This window comes from Ixodes scapularis, unplaced genomic scaffold (genome assembly GCF_016920785.2).
Source record: "Ixodes scapularis isolate PalLabHiFi unplaced genomic scaffold, ASM1692078v2 PGA_scaffold5__190_contigs__length_132052651, whole genome shotgun sequence".
In the NCBI taxonomy this organism is placed as follows: Eukaryota; Metazoa; Arthropoda; class Arachnida; order Ixodida; family Ixodidae; genus Ixodes; species Ixodes scapularis.
This window is the reverse complement of record NW_024609880.1, coordinates 22,583,040-22,608,646: the sequence shown is the minus strand read 5'-3', so window position 1 is coordinate 22,608,646 and position 25,607 is coordinate 22,583,040. Positions and strand designations below refer to the sequence as shown.

The 25,607-nt window shown below is 46.6% G+C and overlaps 1 protein-coding gene across 1 annotated transcript in view; it reads right to left on the bottom strand.

The window, feature by feature from the left end:
* LOC8041800 (FERM, ARHGEF and pleckstrin domain-containing protein 2) overlaps positions 1-25,607 on the bottom strand; it is a 185,712-nt gene that overhangs the window by 71,332 nt on the left and 88,773 nt on the right. Inside the window, exons 9-11 of the mRNA XM_029986602.3 lie at positions 23,262-23,422; positions 17,546-17,620; positions 12,467-12,756 (exon numbers count right to left, since the gene is read on the bottom strand). Coding sequence (XP_029842462.2) covers positions 12,467-12,756; positions 17,546-17,620; positions 23,262-23,422 — 526 coding nt within the window. The remainder of the gene's footprint in view (positions 1-12,466; positions 12,757-17,545; positions 17,621-23,261; positions 23,423-25,607) is intronic.

The window sequence follows — 25,607 nt, the reverse complement described above, 5'->3', positions numbered from 1 at the left end:
CACGTTTCACACATGCTTTGTAGTAAGTCTTCATAAAATTTATTGATCTGGGGGTTTTGATGATGCTTAGCGAGTTTCTGATTGAAACCATTTGTTTATTTTTAGTAAAGTTCAGTTAAATATCTGTCTAATTAGTACGCGTTTTGCCATCCCCGATGTCTGTCAGGGCTGGCAGTTTTCTCCCGAGCTTCTTTTAACGCAGATTATGTTTCACTACAATTTTCTCATAGAAAATCGTCAAGAAAGAGCGTCATGAATGATCAGCATAGACGAGCGTCATGAACAAGTCCCATGCTGGGAGCGTTACATGACAAGTCAATTTAGAGCGGGGCTCGAACCCGGGTCGATGCAGTCGGATACCATTGCACCGACCTGCACAGGACCACAGCTACTGTGGAAGCATTGGGCTCCTGGCAAAGCGTGCCGGCGAGAGCGACCTAACATCGTGCGACCGGTTGCCTCATTGACGTCACGCATCGCGCAAGAAAGCAATACAAAGTAGCGTCCATGCGGCGCATTTGCTCGCTCGATCTTGCCCTGGCTAACGTCTGTGGTGTGCAATGAATAAGCACTAACCACACACGGATCGTGGCTCGTGGTGGTGCCCCGCATGCCTGCGCAACACGCGAGACCTATTCTGAGCTCCCTGATCTTTGTCGGCACAATCGAGCAAACGAGTTTTTCTCACCCTATTGGTAGGAATTTTTTTAAGTCTTCGCCGAAACAGTTAGAATATGCCTAACTATTATGGCTGAAGAAAGGCCACCAGAATTCAGCGCTGCTGTCCCATCCTTAAAGAGAAACTGAAGTGACCGTGTGTTCGAGGAGAAACCCTTAAATCATCTTCATTTGCCTCCAGGGTTATGACTATCGAGATTACCTTTTTCAATTCGGTGCGCGAATCCCCTCCTTCCTAGAACATGACGTCATATCCAGAGTTTTCGAAATCTCCGTTCTCGCGCATCTTTGGCGCCTATCGCAGCTACGCATGCTCACTCTTGCTATTTCAAAAAGGTCAAAAAGAGACGTCCCGACTGGTGTAGGTGCGAGGGGATATACCTGGCAAGCTTGCAATGCACGCGCTTGGCAGCCGAAAGATCTGGGTATGACGCAACGACTGGTCGGAGGTTTCTCATGTTTTCTCGCATTTAGTTACATCTTCGGGGAAAACAAAGGTAATAATCAGATTCACGGGATAAAAATACCCTAGAATTCGCCTCCAACTCATTTTATTCAAGAACCTCTTCAGCTTCCCTTTAACATTATGACAAATCGGGCATGGCGGATGCATAAAATTTTGCATTTGTAAACTTCCGTGAAATTTAAAGGGGTAGTGCAATGATCTAAACGGTGAAAAAATTTGCAGCTCATATTGCTCATGTCGTCTATTGAAAAAAAAAAAAAAAAAAGCATGTCACTTCCCAGAAAAGAGTGATTCTGTCACGTAATCGCCGAGGAAAAAAACTTCATATTCCCCAACCTGCAGCAATGTACAGTGTGCATGAGAACTATGATGCAACGTCGTGAAGGAACGCTGTTGTACGCTTGCAAGTTGTGCAATTTTCTGCTCAATGAAGTTGTAAACATTGTGGCCCTTAAGCACAAATAACTGCACAAAAAGCCCTATATTAGCACCAATGTTTTAGGGACGTTTTCATGTCGCCATCAACTCGAAGTCACCCAAACTTTCCTGACTCTGCTGCTATCCTGGGGAACTGGGTTCGTTCGACGATGCATCTTCTCTTTCGTCTCGACTAAGACTGCTCGCTGCAACCCTCGACAATGCCGAGGTGTGGTGTTCTGTTGTGCCCGAACCTTTAAAAGTGGGTGCCAAAGACCCAACTCACTGAGACTTGGAAGGTGGTGCGAGGGTTGAGAGGTACAACAAACTCCATTTCATTGTTTTCAATGAAAACTAGTGCGCAAGCAAGAAAGGTTTTCTCTTCTCGATTCAACAAGTGACAAGGATGAGCTCTCCCATTTATTCAATCAAAGTCCGAAAATCGTTGCACAGCCCCTTTAAGAGACTCGTAAATTAAGGGTTGTAAAGTTATTCCCATGCTCGTCCGTCATGCGCATTAGCTCAAAACGTGCGACATGCAAGAAATCCGAAAAACAATGCACTACAGCACTTCCCGCACAAAAATACGAACCAGATATTACAACAACCGGCTAAAAAGCCTAGGCTATCGTTAGGTTTGCAGCGGGCATCGAGCGCATTCCGTAGAATATGGCAGCGGTCGAGAAAATCTCCGTCGGTGACAGACGGAAAAGAAACTCACACGTGCAGCAACAAGTAGGAACAGTTTATTATAAAATTCACCTACGCTCCGTACACGCGCATGGGGGGCGCACACTTTTGCCCGTGCGCTCAAAGCCACAGCCGAGTGTGGGTGATTGTGTTCTCACAGTCGCGAGTCGAGACGGTCTCACGACGCCTCGACGTACACAACATTGCCAACAAGTACACACAGCGTTCGGCGTCTCGACATCGGAAAGAACAAAAGAAAGAACAAAGTGGTGATGCCAAAGATGGCAAGCGAGAAGGCTCGATGCACGACAGAAATGTCTCTCTAACCTCTCCAAAGCACCCTGGGAAAGGTGACGGCAAGTCCCACATTCTGGCTTCCCGCTCGCACGCGTTGTTCGGTCGGTCACTGGAATTGCCCACTGGCAGCAATGGCCGAAAACTACGACGTCAAGGTCGTCCGGCACCTACTTTTGGACTGCGCGTCGAGGTTAAAGGGACCACGGAGGGATTTCTCGTCCGGTTTGACTCATCAGTGCCCTCAGACTAACCGCACGCTTATTCCCCCTCTTTCCCAACACGACCGCGCATCTTCCCCCCCAAACGAAGAGACATACCCTTTTTAAAAAAAGAATTACGTCGAGGGGCGATTTGTTCAATCGGGCTTGATGGAAGAAGGACACGCCCCACAAATGTTGAGAGAGGAAGAAAATTAAACTTTTCTTTTATAGCCACCAGCATCATCGTTATGACACCATTCATTCTCTTCATTGTAGTAAGGTGGTCAGTTGGGCGAGTTGGTTGTGATTGAACGCGGTTAGAGCTGCGCACAAAAAGATGGGAACAGAGGAAACGCAGATAAAATTTTGTCTACGTCTCTCTCTCTTCTGTTCTTGACTTTTTGTGTGTGTCTCTAACCCTATCGTCTTCATTATCACCGTCATCGTCGTGACTAATGGCTGCTGATGATGATAATGGCTACTGATGACTGGTAATACTGTAGCCCATAGACATTTGAGATTCATACCCATCACTCAAAGGTCCCTTTAACCATACTATTTTTGCAGACCGCGCCTGGAGAGTGTGTGGGAAGGGGTGGAAAATAGTATGCGGTAAAAGCAAAACACTATATAACGTCTTTCTTTTGCATTGACAAGAAGTGTCATCGGGCTTCCTTGACGCTCAAGCAGAGTAATTGTGACGCGGTAGAAAACGAAATGATTACTGCCACAAGCTATTTCGAGATGGAAATGTGGAAATATATCTGCCCGTGGAAAAAAGAGAATTAAGCAAAAGTGAGAGAAGAAGCCTTCTGTCGGGACAAATCTGCTACTCCATTCAAGCGGAATGGTAACATAGAACAGCCACTCCGCCCGATAAACGAAAATGACGCGAGCCGTTCGCATGAAATGAGTAAGCCCTCTTTTTTTCAGAGGCAAACCATGCCCAAGCCAAACTTGCCAAGTAACCTATCGCGGTGAAAACTGCTGTGCAGGTCTTTGTCTCAAGCTGCCCACTAGCCGCACAAGGTAAGAGCACGGAGCAGCCCTAGAAAGAACGACTCTCAGTTGTGTCCCGTTGTAGAAGCATTGCTCCAAATTGCTGGACAAGCGGGAAACCTCCGACCACTAGCTCTCATCACTGGGCAAGAGCCTCACCCAAAACTTAAGCACTGCCTGCAGAGTATTTGCCGGTACAGTGTCACATTTTTACATCCAATAAAGAAACATGACCAAGGAGGTTTTAATGTGACCTTTACAGTATTAACGACGCCATAAAAAAGAGTAAGCAAATCTGGAACCGCAGGAGTGCAGCTATACACGAAAAGTATACGCTAAATCCGCAGCAAAATTTTGAAGAAAACTAAACATCACTTTGTATCTGTGCAATGCACACCACATCGATCTAAAGTGAAGAGGAGCCTATTCTTGCAATAGAACATTCACCTATTTTTCATTACACAATCGGGGTTTGACCTTAGTAGTGGATAAGTTGCTAGGCTAAACATTTTGCATTTCCTACAGTTGCACACCCGCCCTAACTGCAAGCAACGTTCCGTGTTTCTGCTACGTCTAGACGGCAGTCGACAGCCCTTGCCGGTCACAATAAAAATGGACTGACGAGAAAAGTTATCTCGAGCGTGAAATGCAGTTCCAACGAAGAAGATCCACTCATATTTTAGGGAACCTTCGAGCTTCCCACACCAATTCGACCTGATTTCTGAAGGAACCGGGCACCCTTGCGGGTTCTCCCAACTCTACCCCTAAGTGTTCTTCCAGTGCACTATTATAGCAAACCTAAGCAACTCAATGACCTAAAAGCCAGAAACTCCCCAATATGTACATCACTGCTGGTCTGTAGTCCCCTGTACTGCTTTATTGCACAAATGCCAAGACCAGGAGAGGTTCCACCGCTGCCATTCAGAAAGAGAAAGGGGACATCTAATAGTTTGAGAACCCTTGGGTTCCAGTTTTGGTCAAGGCAAAAGCGTTCTCAACTGCTGATTGGATCTGGCGTCGTCTGTTGAACGTAATCAATTAATGAGACATTTTTTACCTGTTCATAGATTAACGATCGGGTAATTAAGATTTTGGCAAGGAACGTTTTGACCAACGTAAACCTAGCGAGAGATGTCTAGCGGCCTCTGATGAACCTGTTCTTCGAACTCCTTCACCCACCGGTCGATGCCAGATTGTGTATGGCAACAGAAACACTCGAGATTTGCAAACCAATCGTGGGTTGTCAATGGCTTCGAACGTGAAATAGCAGACGATTGCAATTTCAGTCGGCGTCCGAACTCACTACGCCACGGCGCTTGGTAATGTACAATGTTCTCTCGTTTTATTTCCACAAACCAATGGCACTTCGTAGCGAACAAACCGTCTACGAACGCTATCTTCGCTTGCCCCAAGGTAGGCACATCAGATATCGCTTACTCTCGTGGTGCTCAAAGCCGGACCTCTGAAGCTTACCATTAAACTTTGTGCAACCTCAGGTTAATCAAATTCTTGAGCAAAAGTGACTTGCATCAGTTACCTAACTAGACCTAAATCTGGTTCCCGAAGACAAAGTCGGACGGCTCCCGACTTTCTTGAAGAACACTGAGAAGTGAAAATGATAAAATATGAATTGCGTGAAGGGCAAAGAATTTAATTTGATTTGACAAAAAGTTAAGCTATTTGAATCGAAGTAGAATTGCTGCAACAAGATTGAGGATAACCACCTCGGAAAATAGGATGGTAACTTTCCCTTCAGAATGGGCGGCTAACTTACCAAATGCCCTTTGCGAGCCTCCAAATTGCGCGTCTTTGCACCTGCTTGGGAGAAGAATACCTCAAGCTCACTTCTAATAAAAAGAAGTCATAACAGCAAGATGTCAACTGGCACACCAAACATTCGGTGAACGGCAGTGAGGAATGCTGCTGGTCCAAAGTTGGCTTATCAGCAGCGTTGCATTGCCACGCTTCGGGGTAGAAAATTGCAAATGTGAAATCAAAACTGAGCTCCCATTACACTTTTTTTTATTGCGATTCCTAAGCCTAGCCTAAACTGATACTATATATAATTATATATATAGCCACACACTCTGTCAGTTAACTAGAGGTAAAATTGGGAAGTGCTAATAAGCATGAAGTAGGATTGTACCATGAAAGAGCGAACACAAACGTGCCGGTATGTTGCTAGACTAGCGATGAACACAGTCACACAACAGAGCTTCTTGCAGCCCCTGGTAACAAAGAAGCCTCCACAATCGCCCGACGCAATTTTTTACTTCTTTGACAGAGACACAGAAGCAGAATGAACCGGCTTCTAGATGAATCGCTTTCAAAACCTTTAAGAACCAGGCCACATTTAATGGGGCTAACTGAAGCAAGTAAACATCTATTAAAGAACAATGTAAAGCCTCAACTGCATGTAGCAATCAAGCGAAGCCTGCCATGTACTTGTCAAAGTGAAACCATACAGTCAAGACGATGAGATCTTGCAGATGTTTCACCACTTTCCTCTCCTTATTATCTAGAACATAGTAAATATTTTCTCTCGTTTAAATCTGACTTTGTTCGGTAGCTAGAGAGGAAATATTTCCTCCCTCCTACGTTACAAATTTAACCACCCACTTTCATGGCTTACAAGCAACAGCATACAGTTCCACTCCAAACGTGATTGCATCAGTCCATCTTAGTTCCTATATTGATCATTTATACCATGACGAATTAAGCGTGACGGTTGCACCAACTAGAAATGGGGGAACAGGAAGGAACAAAGCCCGTAGTTGCAGGTTCGGCAGTGAAGAGGAGGCAGAGAGCACAGGCCAGGTTCCCCCCAAAGAAGGAAAACACAAAGAGAGAGGTGAGGTAAAAGAGAGTCAAACAAGAAGGGAATGCTCCCTTAGCACTATCGCAGCACACATGATATGGCCTAAGATGTCTGTACAGTTCAACAGCAGTAACAACAGTAGTAACAACACCTTTGTTGTGGACCCTAGATGCAGAAAAAAAAAACATGACCACACCCACCCAATCCTCCCTTTCAATGAGGCAGAGATGCTGACTAGAGACACACTTTTGTCCTCTCAAGCGCAAGAGCCGGCCCAGCACAACTTGCGTAGGGTTGGCCGCCATGCAATACACACGCATTATGTACACGACTCTTCGCAAATGACGGTTACAGAGCAAAGGAAAAGAGAGACACAGAAACATGGAGCAGAAAGAAAAAGGGGACATCTCACACGCTCGAAAATTGGAAGAATAGGCACCGTCTTTAGACCTCGGTCCCCGAGCCTCTATCTAAACAGTGCCCGTTTATGCTTGGGCGTTGCCACCGCTCGTTAGAAACATTCTTTGCTGTTGGGGTCAGAGTGGCAGTCAATGCCAAAACAGCACCTGCATTCTGGACGACGGTTTCAAGTGAGACAGGCATGCCATCTGGCTCTCTGGGGCCGCAGCGCACATTTGGCGAGCAAGAAACGTTCATGCTCACTGGTTAAGCTAGTGTCAAGAAAACAGCTCTGCCACAGTAACTAGCTCCACCTGCAGTAGCTTGCACCACAGTGATGAGGCATTCTTCGCCTCTTTCGTTTATGCACTCGCTTGCCGGCCGCTGGGCTTTCCCTGCACAGCCTCGTCTGCCAGAAGTTGCATAGAGTGCTTTAATTTTGCCCACTGTTTTCAAACATTTCCCCGCACGAACGAGTACAGGAAGGAAAGACTGCATCGCGGACAAACGGACACAAACGAGTTGTGTCTAGAGTTGCCGCAAACTCTCAGAGTATAGCGTTCAGTAGAGCTTGCTGGGGACGTAAATAAAGCGTGCCGATTGGTCGGGCTATGTCGATGCCGACTGGGAAAACTGTGCCAAAGCAACTAAGAGCGATAATGGCATTACCCGGTCGCATCTTTGCAACAAGTAGTATGCTCATTTGCTTCTTTGCACCTTAAAGTATTAGACCTTTCTTTTCGTTACAAAACAACTTTGCTTTCACTCTTAGCCTTGCTCATACTATGCTTTACTCCATCTGGGAAGGTTGTGCAGTGTCTGAGTTAAAAGGATTCACTTTTATCAATGTATACAAAGCTGTGCACAACGCAGGGCTAAGGGAAGATGCGGGTCAGAAAACTATAATTATTTTGCAAAAAATGGGATCTTGGGTTTTATGGTGTCTCATTATTTCTGAATATTTAATTTGATGTATAAAAATAATTAGTGCCGGTTATGATCGCGAATTTAGTCAAATACGCATCTGAAGAGATCCAGGCAACCCAGAAAGGCATGACCTTAAGCCATATTTCTGTGCAGTTCTTCAAGTTGGAACGTCAGCTTGCCATCACATTGACATTGACAAGTAGGCCTAGGCATCTCGTCTTCATTGCAGTCTTCCGTAACTTCAATTTCTCACGGAAGTTTATCAACAAAATATTATTTTCTGCACCGCGAAAGAGAATAGCTGCACACATCTGCGGTAACACTGAAACATGTCTTTCTCTTTTTGTGTAATTTTCAGGCATCTTCACAATTTGTGCACAAGAGTTTCTGATCTTAATTAGTCCTACTGTTGAGACCGGTTATAGCGAAGTCAACGGAAATCGGAAATCGCTTCGCTATATCCACTATTTCGTTATAACTGACTTCGGTTATAACGAAGTGCAAAAGAGAATGGGGAATCGTGATCGCTTCGCTATAGCCGCTATTTCATTATAACCGATTTCGTTATAACCGGTCTCAACAGTATCACAACCAAATTTGACATGCATATACTTTAGAATATGTAGAATGAACTATATAAGTTGGTTAGAAAGAATATATTTTTTATATTTATGAAAAATTTAAGAAACATTTGTTAGCCCCTTGAAATTGCATTTTTCCTATTTTTAATTATTCCAAAATGAAAGAAGCATCACACATTATTTTTGTTGTTCATAGCACTTCGTGGTTTAAAAGGGGCAAATTAGTTTATTTTACTAAGCTTTCTTAAGAATGTTGCCATGCCTCATGTGCACACAAGAACATGTTTTTTTCTGCATGTGCAGTGCATCGAGAACTTGAAAAAAAAAACTATATCAGATTTAACACCAGATTTATAAGGAGAAGCTTAAGCACCTTAAACTATAAAAGATTCATTTCAATATCATAATTAATGTAAAAAAAATTTCCCCTGGAGCATGTCCCCCGCACACAGTACAGCTTTTCTCGACGACAACACAATGCTCGACTTACTAAGTGGAAGTGAATGATAACACTGCAGGTGTTGGTACTCTGTGAGTATTGAGTGACCCTGATCATGACCGCAAGAAACGACGCAACAGAGTGGGAAATAAAGTGCACACCACAAACAGATGGAAATAACAGAGAGAAACACACAGCAGGAGCACCATTGGCGAGCAGGCAGCGAGAAGGCAGGGCAGAGAGAAAGTAGAGCAACAAGCACAGAGAGCAAGGTTCAGAGACAGCAATTAAACGACCAACAGAGTTATCAGAGCCAGCCAGGCAATGCCCCAAAATTGGAGGTCCCTCTTTGCATTTGGAAGCCTCACCGCTTGTGCATGCCATAAACTGATATATTGAACTTGCAGGCTCGAGGTGCGCGGCTCGGTTTGAGTAAAACGAATATACCAGCCGAGGACTGGCTGTGCGCTGCAATCCTTCTAGGACTGCAACGCCACCGCTGGAATGTCCCGTTTGTACTTTTGCGGAGAAAGGCTTTTACTCCGAAATGTCTCGACCCAAGGTGTGGCAGACCCCCAATAATTCGAGTAAGATGCAGTGGAATGCAAGATAGCTCAAAGCCTGGCCTCTGTAGGCTCAACGCAGCGAGATACTATTTTGATAGGGCAAATACATATAAGGCGTCTTATCGATTAAAAATCGATGCACGCGTCTATACACAGTTTCGGATCTGTTTGAGAACCAAGGTGTCTGGTTAGCTCTCTGCAAGGCCAAAATTTTGAGGACTGAATGGTTCTGAAGGGATGTGCTTCGGGTGCTGTACAACATTTGTATGCTACGTGTTAAAAAGTTTGCGGGGGCCTCTTAACGACGGAGAATCGTCGAGGCTTTACCGTAGCCCGTCTACTTGCATATAGGTGACACTTCTGACCGAAGAGATGCGATCGCGGTTCGTCGTCGGCAGTGGTACCGTTCTGTATATGAAGCGGTAGTATGAATGACCATCCAATGACAGAAATGAAATGAAGGCCAGAGTAATGGATGGCGAACCTGGGTTTCATGAGCGCCGAGAGAAAACGAGCTACCTCTGGCACTACGAAAGTCAGTTCACCGTCGCAAAACGAGCTCGCTCGAATTTCGACTGGCAAGATACGCCAGCTTCCCAGACATATATACACTGTGTCCCCACCACAAAATTTACGGCCCTTTTTTTGCCACAAAAATAAACTACACGTCGCCGAATGTTCATTCTGTGCCCCAATGTAGCGCCAGCAGTTCGTAAAAGGTGCCAAAATTTCAGAACTAACTGTCGTCTCATTCAAAAGATAAAAGTGATTTTCTGAAAATTTCAATGGGAAAATGGGCCCCTTGTTGCTCGTTTTCGGCAACTGGTGCCATTCAGCTCCATGTACTCGAGTGTTCAACTATGCATAGTTTATTTTTATGGCAAAAAAATACCGTAAATTTGTGCAGCCAAAGATGGAAGGTGATTTTCCATCACCTTCCAAAGATAAAAGGTAATCTTCCATCACCTCCCGAAGATGGAAGGTGATGGTCTCGACGGTGTGTGAGCCATTACAAGGGGGCAATTGCTTTCCAAAGTCTGAAGGCGATGATCTCGACAAGGGATGAAAGACGAGCAAAGAACAAGAGGAGGACGGGGCAGAGGTACGCCCAGCCTTCACTCGAGGAAGGGGTTTGTGTCGAGCGGGTGGCCGTTCCGATCGTAGGACGAGAGCATGGAGGAGCTGGAAGAGCTCTGCTCCAGGAGCCCGCTGCCCACCATGACGTCCAGATCCACAAAGCTGGGGTAGTGGGAGGAGCCCTCGGGGGTCTCGGGCACACTCGAGGAAAATGGACTGCTGCACAGTGTGGGCTCGTCCCCTACCAGGGCTGTCTCCTCTTCCTCCGAGAAGGTGGCCGTGCGGTCGGAGGGCTCGTCCTCCCCCAGGGTCTCCACGTCCCCCTCCGAGCTGCCGCCGCTGCGCTCTGTGCCGGATGGGGACCGGCTGCTGCAGGGGCCCCGGCCCCCAAGACGCGGCTCCGGCCCCGCCCTGGGCCTTGAGCCCTCTTCCTCCGACCCCTCCGCACGGTCCGACGACCCGCTTCCCTCACTCCCCGACCTCGGGAGGCTGCTGCCGCTCGAAGATGGTGGAGAGTCGCTCATGTCTTCCGGCTTGGCGAGGGCGGCCGTTGTTTCCGCGTTGTCCGCTTCGGGCAGCCTCGGGAGGGGGCGCTCCAACGTTGCGTCTTCAGAGTCGGCGATTCGGGCCTCGCCGTCCTCGGGCTTTGCACCTCGTGGCTCATCCGCTTCCGGTTTGGCGACCTCGCCGAAAGAAGCGGCCGTCCTCGCCGCGACGTCCTTCGGGTCCAGGAGGTCGGAGAGGTCGGCGGCCGGTGGAGGAGGGCAGCCGAGCCGGGACAGTTCGTAGGCCAGGTCGCGCTCCAGCTCTTCGTACCTCCTCAAGACCTCATTCACCTGGCTTGACCTGTACTCGGGGGGAGGCGGAATGCCCAGGATGCCTCCCAAGACCTCCTCCCCGAAAACCGTAGCGACGGACGAAGTAACTGGAGTTGTGGGACTGAGTTGGGCGACGAGGCCTTCCGGCACCGGGGGCTCTGAGCCCACGAGGCTGAGGGTGAGATCCGACATCTCGAAACCCATTTGTATGTGCGCCTCCTCGGAAGAGCCGTTGTCAAGAACGCCCCTACCTGCAGACGGCAGTGACTGGACGCCAGAGTCATCCATCACTTTGATGCTGTCCATTCTCATGCGCTTTAACCTTTCTTTTCGCTTAGGAGAGGAAGTGCTCCGCGGCGGTTCTTCTAGCTCCGCTTTCGTTACAATGCCACCCCCGGGAGAAACTCTGTCTCGCTCCAGTGTCGCTTCAATCGGCAAGAGGTCGCCAGGGATCGTGGTCCCCCTCCTCTCCGGCTCGCCTTCGGCCAACCTCCTCTTGCCGTCCACCCCGGACCGGTCGTCTAGCGGAGCGTCGCGCTCTGTCCCCCTCCTCTGCGGGGCCTTGCCTTCCCCGAGCAGCCTCTTCCTCCGCAGGACCTCGAAGATTTCCCGCTCCAGGGAGTCCTCCTCCAGGGAGTCGTCGTGTGAAGAGAAGCTGTCCGCGCGCGGCAGCTGGGTCAGGTGCACAAAGTCCACCGAGCCAGCTGCCGACCTCCCGCCCAAGGCCCTGGCCCTGGCAAAAATGGTGGGTGGGCTCGCCTGCCGGGGCGCGCCCGGGCGCCCCAGCTCGGCCCGTGCCGCCCTCCTCCGCCTGTGGTGGCCCCCCTCGCTCCGTCTCGTCTTCGAGTCCCTCAAGAAGCCCCTCCGGTGGAGCAGGTAGCCGAACTCGGCGTCCTCCTCGTCAAAACTACGGCTCGCGCGTGCAAGCTCGGCCCCCCCCGCTTTTGACCTCCGGCGCCCGCCCTCCCTCTCCGCCTGCCCGTTCACCAAGGGTACCGTGTCCGCGCGCGAAAGGACGTCGAGGTCCGCGGTGATGTCGACCGAGAGGTCGGCGACGGCATCCGTCGAGAGGTCGGCTGTGGGGGTGTCCTTACTTGGGCTGCCGGGGGCCGCCGCGGCCAGCGACGAATCCCCCTCCTCGAGGCGGTACGAGTCGTGCGAGACGTTGTCGTCGGTGTCCTGGCTCGGCGTCACAGCCCCTCCCGCCTCCGCGGGCGCCCTCGGGGCCATAGTTTCGCGGCCCGCCTCCCTCCGTGGAGAACTGGGCTCCGAGAGCGCCGCCGGAGTCGTGGAGGCGGACGCCTCTGCAGCTGGCGCGCGCTCCGCCTCTTCGTCATCTGAAGTGCCTACGCTGCTGCGCGACGGCAAACGCAGACTCGTTGATCTGTGGCGGAAAGGGTGGGGAGAGGAGCGAGGGAAAAGAAGAGGAAAGAGCGAGCGTCAAAGGTCATTCTCCAGACATACTCTCGTGATTTCTCCGAGCCAAACAAAAAGAGGGTATGTCACTGTCGGACGTTCTGCTTAGAGAGCAGCCAAATACTCGAAAGCTTTGCGAGACGACAGCGAACAGGGAGCAGAGAAACTGAATGAAGATACTTCCGAAGGTTAACCTTTTTTGCTTGTTTCCATCAGAATGGCAAACGATGAAGAAACTGACCTAAATGAGGTCCTCCACTACACTTATTTCTACTTTGCGCTAGCACGCATGAAAAAGGAGGCCAAGGATGAGGAGTGTTAAAGCGAGGCTCGAAAAATAACCATCCTGAAAAGATTAGCCGATAAATAAAATTGTGCCAATCAAGTACCAGAATTGACAAACCATTGTTGAGAATTCTGAAATGCAACACGAATGCATTCTACAGCGCAGCATATCTCAAATTTGTAAGAACTGAGCCAACCCTCCGCTCATGTAGCAGACAAATGAGGACTCGATTTTCAGCTAGAGAGGCAGCGGGTGAATGCATTGTCAAAATAGCGGATACATTGCGCAAAGCAAACATGCCCCCAGGCAAAGTTTGTTGGTTGTTTGCAGCATTTTCACTCGATGAAGTCCAGCTTTAAGTAAAGTAATTTGTCTTTCAATTAGCTAATCTTCACTTACAACCCAGGGTTTTTCTTTCACTGGCACAGTTCATTTTCCTCAGAGGTAGAGGTATAAGTCACCGAAAGACCCATTTATATTTGCACTCGCTAGCCATTCATTTCAAGATAAGCAGTGTGCTCAGAGTTGTTTGCTTTCTGCAAATGTAGAAAACCGGACCTCCTAAAAGAGAAAAAGCCTTATGGCTGTTTCCCAACTCACACTTCAGCACGAGGCTTAAGAAGACACTTCTTTACACAATGTCACCAAGAAACACAATGCCTGCTCCCAACTTGCCTCCCCGACAGATTTATCCCGAATAGATCTCTGCAGCCGTATTGTACAGCTCTCGCAAGCTACACTACTAGATGCATTCCAAATGGGAACATTTGCTTCCAAAAGGAACTGCGGCAACGTGAAGGTAGACGAAAATAATCCCTGGAGAAAGGGAACATTTGAGAGAAATCTCTCTGCACTGACATGGCCTTAAGGGGGAACACTACCCCAAAAAAATCATATTTAAACCACTTGTCTGATTTAAATGACATTTACAGGGCTTGTTTTTAATGATGTTGAGAACATGTGCGCCAAATTTTGTTAACCTGGGTGAAGTACAAAAAAAATTGCAAATGCTCAAAGATGAAGGTGGGCGTGTCTGCGTAGGAAAACTATTGTTTTGAAATTACTTATACATTTGTTGTTTTCATGTGTTATATTGCTTTAGGACAGTTCAGAGCAGATAACTATGGAGCTATAATTCCATATTATACCACCTTTTATGACAAAAAAAGTCACATAAACACAAATAGTTTTTTTTTTAATTTCCATCCTTTGTCCAAAATTTGTAAATTTTGAGCAAGAAAATTGACAAAAATAAAAAAAAAATACAAGCTCATAGTTATCTTCCTTTTAAAATTTCACCCCAGGTAATCTTATAAAAATGAATCCAAGTTTTGTAATAACAAAACTATAGTTTTCCTAAAGTGAAATTTATGCCAAAAAGTGGGATGGAGAAAAATGCATTCAAAGTGCTCCAACCTCTACCTTTTCTTTAGCATCGGTGGACCGAAAATAATTTATAAAAAATTCACTATGAAGTGTAAACTAATGAAACTTCCTGGGAATACTCTCTAGATGTTGGTGAATGTAAATATGATGACATTTTTCAAAATCAACTTTTTTTGCAGAAATAGATTTTTTTTGGGGTAGTGTCCCCCCCTTAATGCAGTGCAGCATCAATGTTCAGGGGTACTATGCTGCAAGCAGACACTGATGTTCTGGTCTAAGCTTGTCTTCTCGACCACACTCGATAAATATCACACAGCAGAGTCAGTGTTTGGTAGAGAAGGAAACAGAATCTCTCTTACCGCGAAAATAAACTATACATCACCAAATGCTGAGCCTGCACCCAAATGTAGCACGGGCAGTTGGGACAAGATCTTAGTTTCAGGACCTACCCACAACTGACCAAAGAGCTATAAACTACCGTAATATCCCGCCCAGCCCCTGCAGCCTGAAATTCATAAGAAACGTGGGGCGGGCCATGTCTCGGTGGGTAAGCATAAAAAGTTTAGAAAAAGCTAAAAAAACGCCCATTTTTCTGTCATATTTAGCATGCCTGCACAAGAGATACATTAAACTTAAATTACTTTCGTTGTTTTACGCAAGAAATGCTCATGAAAGGATGTTTTACTATCACAAAGTCCGTTGCTTGCATATGTGCAATGGGGACTGCCGATTGGAATACAGTGTGGATGTTTGTTCCGTGAAAGCATGTTTCCACCACTGCTATCTCCTCCTCTTGAGTAAAAAAAAGGAAGGAAAAAAGAGTCAACAAGAAAGCAGAAAAACCAATCAAGTGCAGCGAACGAAAGAAGTGACGAAGAGCTACGTTGGGGGGAAGCGGGAAACCTGGCGATCGTGCTGGCAAATACTCTGTCGCCGGTCCAAGTCGGGAGTCTTGTCAATCACAAGCCCTTGTGCAACTTTTTTGTTTGGTGCATACATGCGTGCGTCCGTGCTCGGCATGCTATCAACGCAGGTTAAGGTGGCGTTGCTGCGTGGCGTGGATGGCACCACGAACACGGAGCTCGAAATGGCACGCTTTACAAACGTCTGCGTGCGGCGTTCAAGCAAATCTTAACTTACCCGTTGGCTTCGTCTCAAACATTACGCAACCTTACTATCCGCGGTCACGACGTTCTGGAAGAAGGAGTGGGTTCGCGGCGGCCTCATTTTGCTGGAGATGGATATTGACCTAACATCTTTGACCTTAGACTCCACGGTTACATTCTAGGATATGGGGCGTTCGCTAACCTCGCGATCCCTGAATGGGTTACTGCTTGTATCTTTCCAACTTTTTTTTTTTGTCCAAACAAACATTTTTGTAAGCAAAACAAAGTTTCATTTAGTTATGTCTATTGTTTTCCTTTCGCATGCATGTACTCCGACTTAGGGGTTGCGGAAATCGGGGAGCAAATGGATAAGCAAAGTGAAGCGTCTTTCCCTTCTTTGTTTTATTTTTTCATGGACGTCCTCTAACCGTAAGGTCCACGGCCGCGTTATGCGGGTAGGATGAATGATCGCGGATTTTGCAAACCGCGTTTGGATATTTGTAGGGGTGGGCAGTATTTTCGAAAATATTTTATGAGAAGATGGCAGTCAACAAGGCCCAACATGGCAGCCAACAAGTAGATCCAACACCGGGAACAAGCTTCTTTTTCTCAATGAAACTTTCCGAAAATCACGTCCTTCAAATAAAAAAAATGCAAACTTCCATAACTTTGTGATCCGGTCCCACCTGCTAGAGCTACATTCAGGCAGCGAGCGAGCGTTGGGTGATGCACACAGTTTATTCCTGCGGTGAGAGAAACACAGCTTCTCCCAAACACCCTGTACACATCAAAAGAATTGGTTGAAAGTCACTATACCCGTCTTCACCTCAAGAAAACAGCAAGTTTTGCGCATTGTTCATACGCCGCGCGAAATAGTTCTCGCCAGATTTGGTTGTCGGAGGCACAGGCGATGCTTTTGGCGCTTGAAACGTGTACTCCTTGATAAGATAACGTGTATCCACTCTAAAATGCTAATAAATATATCTTAAATCTCCACCTAAAGGTGAAAATTAGTAATCATCCGCGAGAAGCCGGACTTTTTTTCCTATGCTTCTTGAGGTGAAAACAGGTATAGTAGATTTTGTACTTAGAGTGAAGTAAAATCCACACAGTTTTAAATAAATTACATCAAACATGATGTACATTATCAAAGTGAAGAGCAAATATTTTCTTTGGCAGAATCAACTTAACTCTCGTGTCATCGAAGATATCCTTAATGAAACAAAACTCAGAAATAAAGTGCGTTAGAACCTAGAAAAACAAATATCTGCATTTCGCTTGCAAAGAGAAAAATCTTGCGATTATCAGCCAAGTGATTCCGTCAGTGATTCAACTGTTTTATCAGAAGCCAAATTCCGGAAATGTACTCGGAAGTCACCTATTAGACTTTCTTTAGAAAGCACCATATAGAAAACTTACTTGACTTTAAGTACAAAGTAATGCTACAATTATTTTCCCACAGTGTATAGAACAAATATGAGACAGAAAATGACCATGTTGCCTTCCCAAAAGAACACCATGCAAGCCATGCCAACATGCCATTCTCAAGCCATGGGAAAGAAGAAAAGGAAGAGGGGAAGAAGGAGGGCAAAAAGATACATTGAAATACAGATGGTATAGGGAGGTCCTGATGCTAGTGTGCTCAGCAGAAGTGCATAAGTGTTTGTCGTAAAAAAAGGAAAGAATGTCAGAAAAAAAAAAGAACTGCAGTAGTATGGTGTGCAAGAGACAAAACTGAAAGGTAATTTTTAGGTGCCTTTCAGCTGAAATACAAACAACCGACAAAGCAAGAGGGCCTTCAAGAGAACGTTCTGGCAATGCTGTGTGAGCAGACAGTGAGAATGGTAGTCTGAGTGAAGAGGTGAGCGACAGAGAGAAAGAGTGAGACAGACAGATAGAAAGAGAAAAAAGATGTTTGCCACATACCGGTTAAGGCATTTGAGTGTCAAACGGTAAAGTATTGGGGACCGAGTATGTACCTTTGAAAGGGCTGCCTCTTCACATAGTTCTCCCTAACATATTCAACAATCTGCTTCTGCGTTCTACCACTATACCTGCAAAGAGACAAAGAGCAGAAAGAACAAACAAAGGAGCCTCTCAGGCTGGCATCTAAGACCAAGCATCTAAGACGGGAGGGGGCAAAATGATAGACAACCCAGAACCCCCCCCACATGATTTGCATTAACATGCCTCAACCCCCTTTGCCCAACAACAATAACGCCATGTTTACGATGGCATGCACATGGAACTGCATTCGTAGAACCGCTAGAAAAACATCCAGAGAAAGCAAAAACCAAAATGCCACAAAGAAAGAACTAGGCACAGTTGGGACAAACTTCAAGCATCACTGCACCATCGCTCACTGGAGCTACGGAGCTTCTGCAGTGGCGGCATTTACGAAAGCAAATGCACAAAGAATTCAAAGCATACCTCAGATCCACGGAGATACTAAAACAAACGTTGCACAGTCATGTCGAAGAGAGAACTCAAAAAAGAAAATGAGGAGAAGGACTCATCTTCGCTGCATCACAGGCATCGTCATGCAAGTTGATTTCGAGCCTCTGAAACGATGCAGCTTGGACGAAAACATTAAGCTCGCTATGCAACTCTTTCTTTTTTGGCACAAACACAGACACACACACGTGGCAATTCTGAAGGTGCCTAATTGAACCAGAGACCGCCAATGAGTTCCCGCCCATGACTGAACGCACTCTCCAACTCCGAATGATTTGCACGCTAAACATGCTCGTCATGAGCTAACCTGCGGATATATTTGACAAAGTTCACTTTCCTCAATCTTGCAGCTAAATGCACATTTCTAGCCCAATTGAATCCCGTACACTACGGTGTAACCAGCAGGAGCCTAAGCCCACCTGCTGAACAACGAAATGTACGCTTACATATAATCTGTTGCAACGTAAGATCTGGAGGCTTCGTAATTATGAGAAAGAACAGGCATCACTACGCTATTCAACAAAAATGCACCATTTCTTCCGACCTTAAAGCGTAGGTTCTCAGAGGGTTCCCCAGAGTTGGGTACTTTTGAGCTTTTCCCCTGTGTAAGCATTTTCCCAGAACACTCTTTTAGCAGATCTGAGCAGATCTGAGCTGCATAACTATGAGCCAAGCACTTTGTGTATTATTGTTTACAAAGTCTGTCCACACTGTTTCACTGGGAGGGGTTCTTTCCTTTTCCCGCGCCAGGAAAAGAAAGGTGTTTCGGTTCATTTCAACATAGCGGCAAGAAGCATTAGCCCTCGCGACACATAACCGCATTTCTTTTTGCAATCTTTTTAAGACACTATTACGGGGTAACATCCACGAGCTTTTGAAAAGGAAGAAAACTCAAAGTCGACACTAGCCTCGCTCCTGCAACTGGCTGAATTGGTCGGAGCCTCGGCTCAATTGTAGCTGTTCACCGGCAATGACCGCAAGTGAGCGCAATCTCCTTACCGTACCTCGCGCCTATTGGCGCGAGTCTGAGTCCTTGCTAACTCAATCACTTCAGTTCGCATTATGTGCTCAACTTCGGGTTGGTCTCTAGTGCCCTTATTCATCTTGGATTGAGACGGCAAGATTCTGGAAGGTACAACTGTACTGAAGCGCTTCTCCTCAAAGCAATATGGTGAAACAGCCAACAGAGCGAAGCATGCGCTTTTATAACAATACGTAGTTGCTCCGAAATGAAAAAAGATAGACCGTAAAATACAGAGCGAGCGCCCAGCCGAAATTGGGAGGTAATTAAAAAAAAAACAACTGAGGGATGGCCGGATGGAGGAGCACAAGGGTCGGGTGGGCCCTTGGTCTGGTCACCAGATTCAGAATGGCCATCGTCTGCCGAGCTAGTCAAGCGCGCCAACTCGTAAAAACAAAACGTCGGCGTTATGTTCGCTGAAGAAAAACCGCTCTACGGTTACACTGTTGATTGCTTCCGCAATTCGCCACTTGCAGCCATAGCTCACACACGCGTACTGCCATGCTCGGTTTAGCTTGGCTTGGCCTAGCTGCTTGGCAGCCCTGACTTGATGGCTGCGCCGGAAAGAAAATCAATAGGTACGTTCAATTCGGCCAGAGAGTCCTGAACTAGCTCTATCCAAGTTGAGAGGAGTGCAGGAGTTGTGCAGTGGCGGCGGAGAACCAGTGGAGCCACCACGTTAGGATTGGCACTGTGATTAGCTTCCGGAGTGTAAGCGCAGGGTGTTGTTTGCATCTGTCGTCTCTTGTTTGTCCATACCATGTCATAAGCAACATTAACTTCTGCCCGATTTAAGAAGCTCGGTCGCTTTTCTTTAGTATTGAAGTACATAAACAAAATATTTTCTACGAATGAGTCTTTATTCTAGTGTACTAAAAATGTTTTCAGCACCAAATGCGTTTCTGTCAGAATTTTTAACAGTTACCACTTGCTTTCTATCGTCCATAAGCATTTGTGTGCTTGGACTGCATACACCACGAAAGAATTAAAATTCATTTGGCAATAGTGGATTAATTGCGAGTCTCTCGAGTTTCGCATTTCGGTGATAGGTTCGTGGCATCATGGTGATTTCGTGTCGGGAGTTGCCGGCGGCAGCAGACGGTAGCAGTCACTTAGGAGACGAAGGCCTGACAGGAACGTCGGCTTGGCCAAAACAGTTATCGACCGTCACTTTAACGTCAAGATGAAGCATTTATTCTGACTCTCAAGAAAGATCCGCGTGGAGTTCGTGGGCGGCCGCAGATACCAGCAGACAAAGCATGCAGTATTTGCTCAGTTACGAGGGCACGCAAGTGCCAATGTACTAAATCGGAGTCGTAGTCTGCATCCAAGAGCAACTGAAGGTGGGGGCTATCAAGAGTATAAGTAATACTTTACCTCCATCAACATTGTGAATACCCATATAGCATCAAAAAGAATAAATTATGTGACAGCAATCTTTCAACACTTACCGCAAAGAGCCAAACCTGTGCGAGCAGGTGCGTAAGACACAAACAGAGTATCATAGTCGAGCTAATTCCTACCCTTTGTCAGGATCCTGCTTCCGCATCCACCAGGGGTGCATAATTTTCATCAGTAAGAGACAATGGTAACCTCCGTCTCGGCGTCACTGTTAAACATGGCAGACATTTGAGCAAAAGCCCCGAGAAATGGCATTACGAGGAGAGGCAGATGAGGAGTGTCGTCTGCTCTCGTCGCCTGCTTCTGCATGCACAACGAACTGACTCCGGAGCCAATGCAAGGTTTTGAGGAACTGGCTCTGAACTCACTCAGAACTAGGATAAATTGAACGTGCCAGTGCAGCAGCCGTGCAACTTCTGTTTGAATTAAATGCGCCAAGTATTAATGACTATTTGGGGGGGCTAATTATGCGATTAAGTAAAGTAAATAAATGAAGCAGTAAACACTTTATTAAGAAAAATTAGGAAGAGGTCGATTGCTCACAGTCTAGTCTTCGTCAGTAAAGCCTTTGAATGTTTCTTGCAAGTTGGAACAAAAGAATAGCTCATCTATCGGTTTGTATCCCCTTTCGACTTTGCACCCGTGCTATGCCCGCACTGTCCTCCGGTCGCGGAGATAACGGCTGCCCACGGTGATAGGGCTCTTGATGCAGCTACGTACCAGATATTTTGAAACTTGCTAAAAATAGAGAAGTGGGTGTTTGATATATCCTTGGATCGTTTTTAAAATCTTTCAAAAGCAGGGGGTGGTCGCTTATTGTGACATGGGTGCATGTTCGGTACTTTACGGTATATTCCATGAAATTGTCGACTCAATATATTGTGTTGTATTTGCCATTGCGCAGTGTTTTATGAAAGGGCACAGTTTCCTTTTTTCATTACCTAAAAACTAGCGGTTGTAGAAGAGCCAGAACCTGGTGAATTGAATGAAACTTTTTTAATTGCCACATGCTGTTATTCTACTCCATTTCTACTCCAATTTCGAGCTTACAAAACAAGGCTGGACGGATAGGCGGGACGCTGCAAAACCCGAAAACATCACACATACAGCGATATCTCTAATGGATCGCCGTATTTTTGGGAAAGAAGTGCGCGATTGCACAAGGCCGACGAGACAAGGCACGTCACGATAACCCTTCCCTCTCCACCTCGCTACGTCCGGTCGAGCTGAAGAGAAGCGAGGAGAAGAGAAGCGAGACCGACTCGCTTGATTGCACCCTTCTTTTCCAAAAGTACGCTCATCCGTTTGAGATAACGATGTATGAGTGACGTTTTGGAGTTCGTAGCATCCCATTCAACGCTTCTGCAACCTTATCTTGCGAAATCCAAATTTCGGTTTAGCATCCCTTTTTTAAGCTAAAACTGCAGCCAAAGCTACAAGTGCGAGCTAGCCCGTGATCGTGGCTTTGGGACATTCCTTTCTAGCGCGAGAGCTCGTTCTGTGGACGAACGCTTTAAAGCAGCGACCTCGAGCTCTCATGCTTTTTGGACTGGCTGCAGTCTTTGCTTAAGGGTGAACCGAGTATAGGTTACGCTGGTATCAGTTTGCAGAATGTGCGAAGAAAAGCGCTCTTCAACAGCAATAACCTGCTTTGAAGTCTTCATACAGCTTTCCTTAAACTGACAGCATGGAATGAGGTGGAATCCTCCGCAAATGTGTCTTTTTTGTTTCTTTCCGCCAAATCTGTTTTCAGCGCCGAATTAATATCCCAGCCCAGAAGCGGTACTGTGGGGCAAAAAAAAGAAAGAACAAGCATGGGCATCTTGAGAATGCCACACGCAAGCCACACGTACCAACTCACATTACCTCGTCTTGCTGTGTATTGTCTCACGGTGCTTCAATTTCTAGCTTGGGTTCCCACTTTCCTAAACTACCTAAGTGTTAACCTGCCACCCCGAGAACAGACGAATGAGGATTGGCCTTGAACCCGTCCATACTCCTCTGTTCTTCAAGACGATGGTGGCGAGTGTCTGGGCGGGGCTTTTTCTGGCTGGAGCCTCTCCCGAAGGCCTTACGTTGCAACGCAGTTCTGGCTCAAGCTAGCACCAAAACAATTAGAGCAGATGGGGGGCACAAGAAGCACTCGAGCAAATGGAACACACTGACGTCTGCTAGACAGCAAATCCCTCTAAGCAAACGTTCACGCCACCCTATTAGCAGACAAAAGCAGCCTGTGAGCAACCCAGTCACAGCAGCGATGCGAACGGACCGACACACGTTGGTTGCCAGCCGCGCAAGTGCCGAAAAAAAACTGTCAACAAGGAAGGCAATAAAAGCATGCTGGCAAGCTGATATATCTCGAGCTACGAACGAAGCTGTCTTTGTCATGCCCAGTGTTTCAAAGAACGTTTGCATTGCCTCTATCTCAAAAGTGCCGTACAGCATTGCCGGAGGCACAGTCTCGAGTGCCTGGTTCTGCGCTTCTGTTGCTTGAGGTCTCGAACAAACACTCAGCCTTTTGCTAAGCTTTCGTCTCAGACCCATGCCCTTCAAAGCACTGCACGGAGCTTACGAAATAAAATATAGCGGGACTTTGAGCTCAGAACTACTATGATGTTGTCACACCGACCCTACTAAGTACAAAGCTATACTTAGTTAGCACCTCGTTATGCCTGGCGCAGCTTAGCCCTAGCCAAGTGTGATGAGAGCACCTCTTCAAAGATGCTTCCAGGAGTCTTCCTTCCAGAGACAGCCCGAATGCGCAGCGGTATGAAGGCATGCATGCCCCTCGAAGGAAGGGCGAACGAAGTCCGGCTTACCTGAACGACGAGCCTCGGCTGAAGAGCCGAGTTTTCTGTCGGGGTGTCTTCTTCACCTCGGTGCAACGGAAAAAGGCGTGGTTCTCAATGCACTTTTTCCAGAAGTTCTTGCACTCGTTGCGACTCTCGAAGAAAAACTCCACCGTTTCCTTGTAGTAACCCTGCGGCAGCCAATTGACGCCCGTCGTCACTTGACCGGCTCGGAGAAGACCCTCGTCGCGCATTACGAGAAACTCTCACGCTTGCGCCTCTGCCTGCGTAACACCCGCAGCGGCGTAATTTGAGCGAACCACGTCTTACGAACGTCCTCAAAATGTCCGCACACCACCGGGACGTCCCAAGGACGTCCGCAGAGCCGAGCGTGCTGCTGGGACAAAGGTCGGTTTGACGCGGCACAAAGCCGTAATTCGCCACGAACGTGCGGCAGCTGTTGAAGACAAAATTTTTGGCAGCGAGGTGAAAGCCACGAACGCAATCGCACGATGCGCGTGATGGAGAAGGAAGCTCTGGAGCTTTTGCCTGGATAAAAACCAGTTTCATAAAAGATGTAATACTAGTTTTGAACTATGCATGAATGCGGTTCCCACAATTTATTCTTCCCATTTATGAAAAAAAAAAAAAAAAAGAGCCTTTATATTTAGTAAAAAAACAACCAGCGTTTCCTGCTACCGAGCATCTAGACCCAACACCGAGCATAAAATGCCAGCCTTGCAGAGACGAGCGAGAATTCCCGTCCAAATACCCGATACGGTCAACACTGCCTTCGGTTATAACCAGGTTTCCAAGTCTACGTGGTTTATTTTCTTCTAAGTGGGGCATGGTTTTTCGGGGTTTGTTTCTCCCCTTATTTTTAATGTTCTTCGGCATCTATTCTCGTGCCAAAAGTATTGGGGCTTTTAAAGGAAACAAGACAAGAGGCATGGTTCCCCGAGAAAGCCTCGCCACCATGTTGGCCATGTTCTGGCTCAACACAAAATGAGGCTGTACATGGAGAGTCAATGTTTCTTATTCAAGGACAGCTTCCATTACAGTTCTCCGGTTTACGACCGGCTCGGGCGCTGCTTTGTCCCAGTTTACCTGTATTCACCAAAAACAGGAAACCCTAGTTAAATTCGATGCAGCCCAACTAAAAAAAAAAGTAAAAGGTAAAATATTCTCGCTTACTAATAAAAATGCCCCCAACGTACCCGGTGCTCTAATGGTTCGAGGCACCCGGCGCACACTTCTCCTCAAAACTTATCGAATGAACGACAGATACTAACGGCCATAGCCCTAGGTCCAACGAGCCCAGCCGAGTGAATTTTTGTGACGCTTCTTACAGTGACAGAAACGATAAAGGCATGCATACAACTCTGAATACGAGTCTGACTTATCGTTCCTAGATATATTTGTCACAAGAAGGAGACCATATTCATCTATTTATTTAACGATACTACTGGCCCCAACAGCGAGGGGCACGGCCTAGCATCCACAGTAAGAGAATGCAATTATTCGGATTGCGGATGTGTGTCGACCATGACTGACGAGCGGAATCCCTTAGCCTCTTCTCCTTCGATCCTTTACAGCAAGCTAAAAGGTACCTCAGTTGCATCATATTTTATACTAAAGTTTAAACAAAAGTAAACTAAAAATAAAATCTAAGCTTGTTCCATTCAATGAGTGGCTGTTCTGCTGTGCCGAAACTGCGAAAGCCTTATGAAACATACCATAAGAAACAGGTTGTGCGGCAGAAAGGGATTTTTAAATAGAACGTAAGGGCTTGCGGCATTTTGGCCGTGTCACCACTTTCTGCTTTACAATTCTTAAGGCCACTGACAACCCAGGCATCCATACTTTTTTACTAATCCAGTAAACTCTAAATGATCCCTTGACATCATCCTAAACTTTTAAACTTAAAAGCAACACATTTACAGACAAAAAAATTTTTTTTGAAAAGTCCAATTTGAAATTTTTGGATCAATGACACAATGATGAAATGGCGCATTCATTGCTTTTTTGAATGACTGGAAGTGTCGTTTAACTTTCTCCCCTCCCCTTTCCTCTAACCGATCGTGGCAATTCGGGCACTCGCGTCTGCCAACCAGTCAACTGCATAGTACTTATTTTGATGTGCCCTTCGCAGGTCCTTTCTCCATGTGTATATGATGCACCACTTCTCAGTTTGATTTTTTATTTTTTTTTTTAAGTGTCCTATTTAGTTGGTTTAAGTTGTTTTAATGCGGAATGCATTTATGGGCTGAATACCGTGCGAAAAGTGTTATGCTCAGGTAGGACGAAAAAGCGTTACATGCGGGCCAAGGCAGCAGCATACACGGCCCATAGAAAGCATATAGGAGACATTGTTTG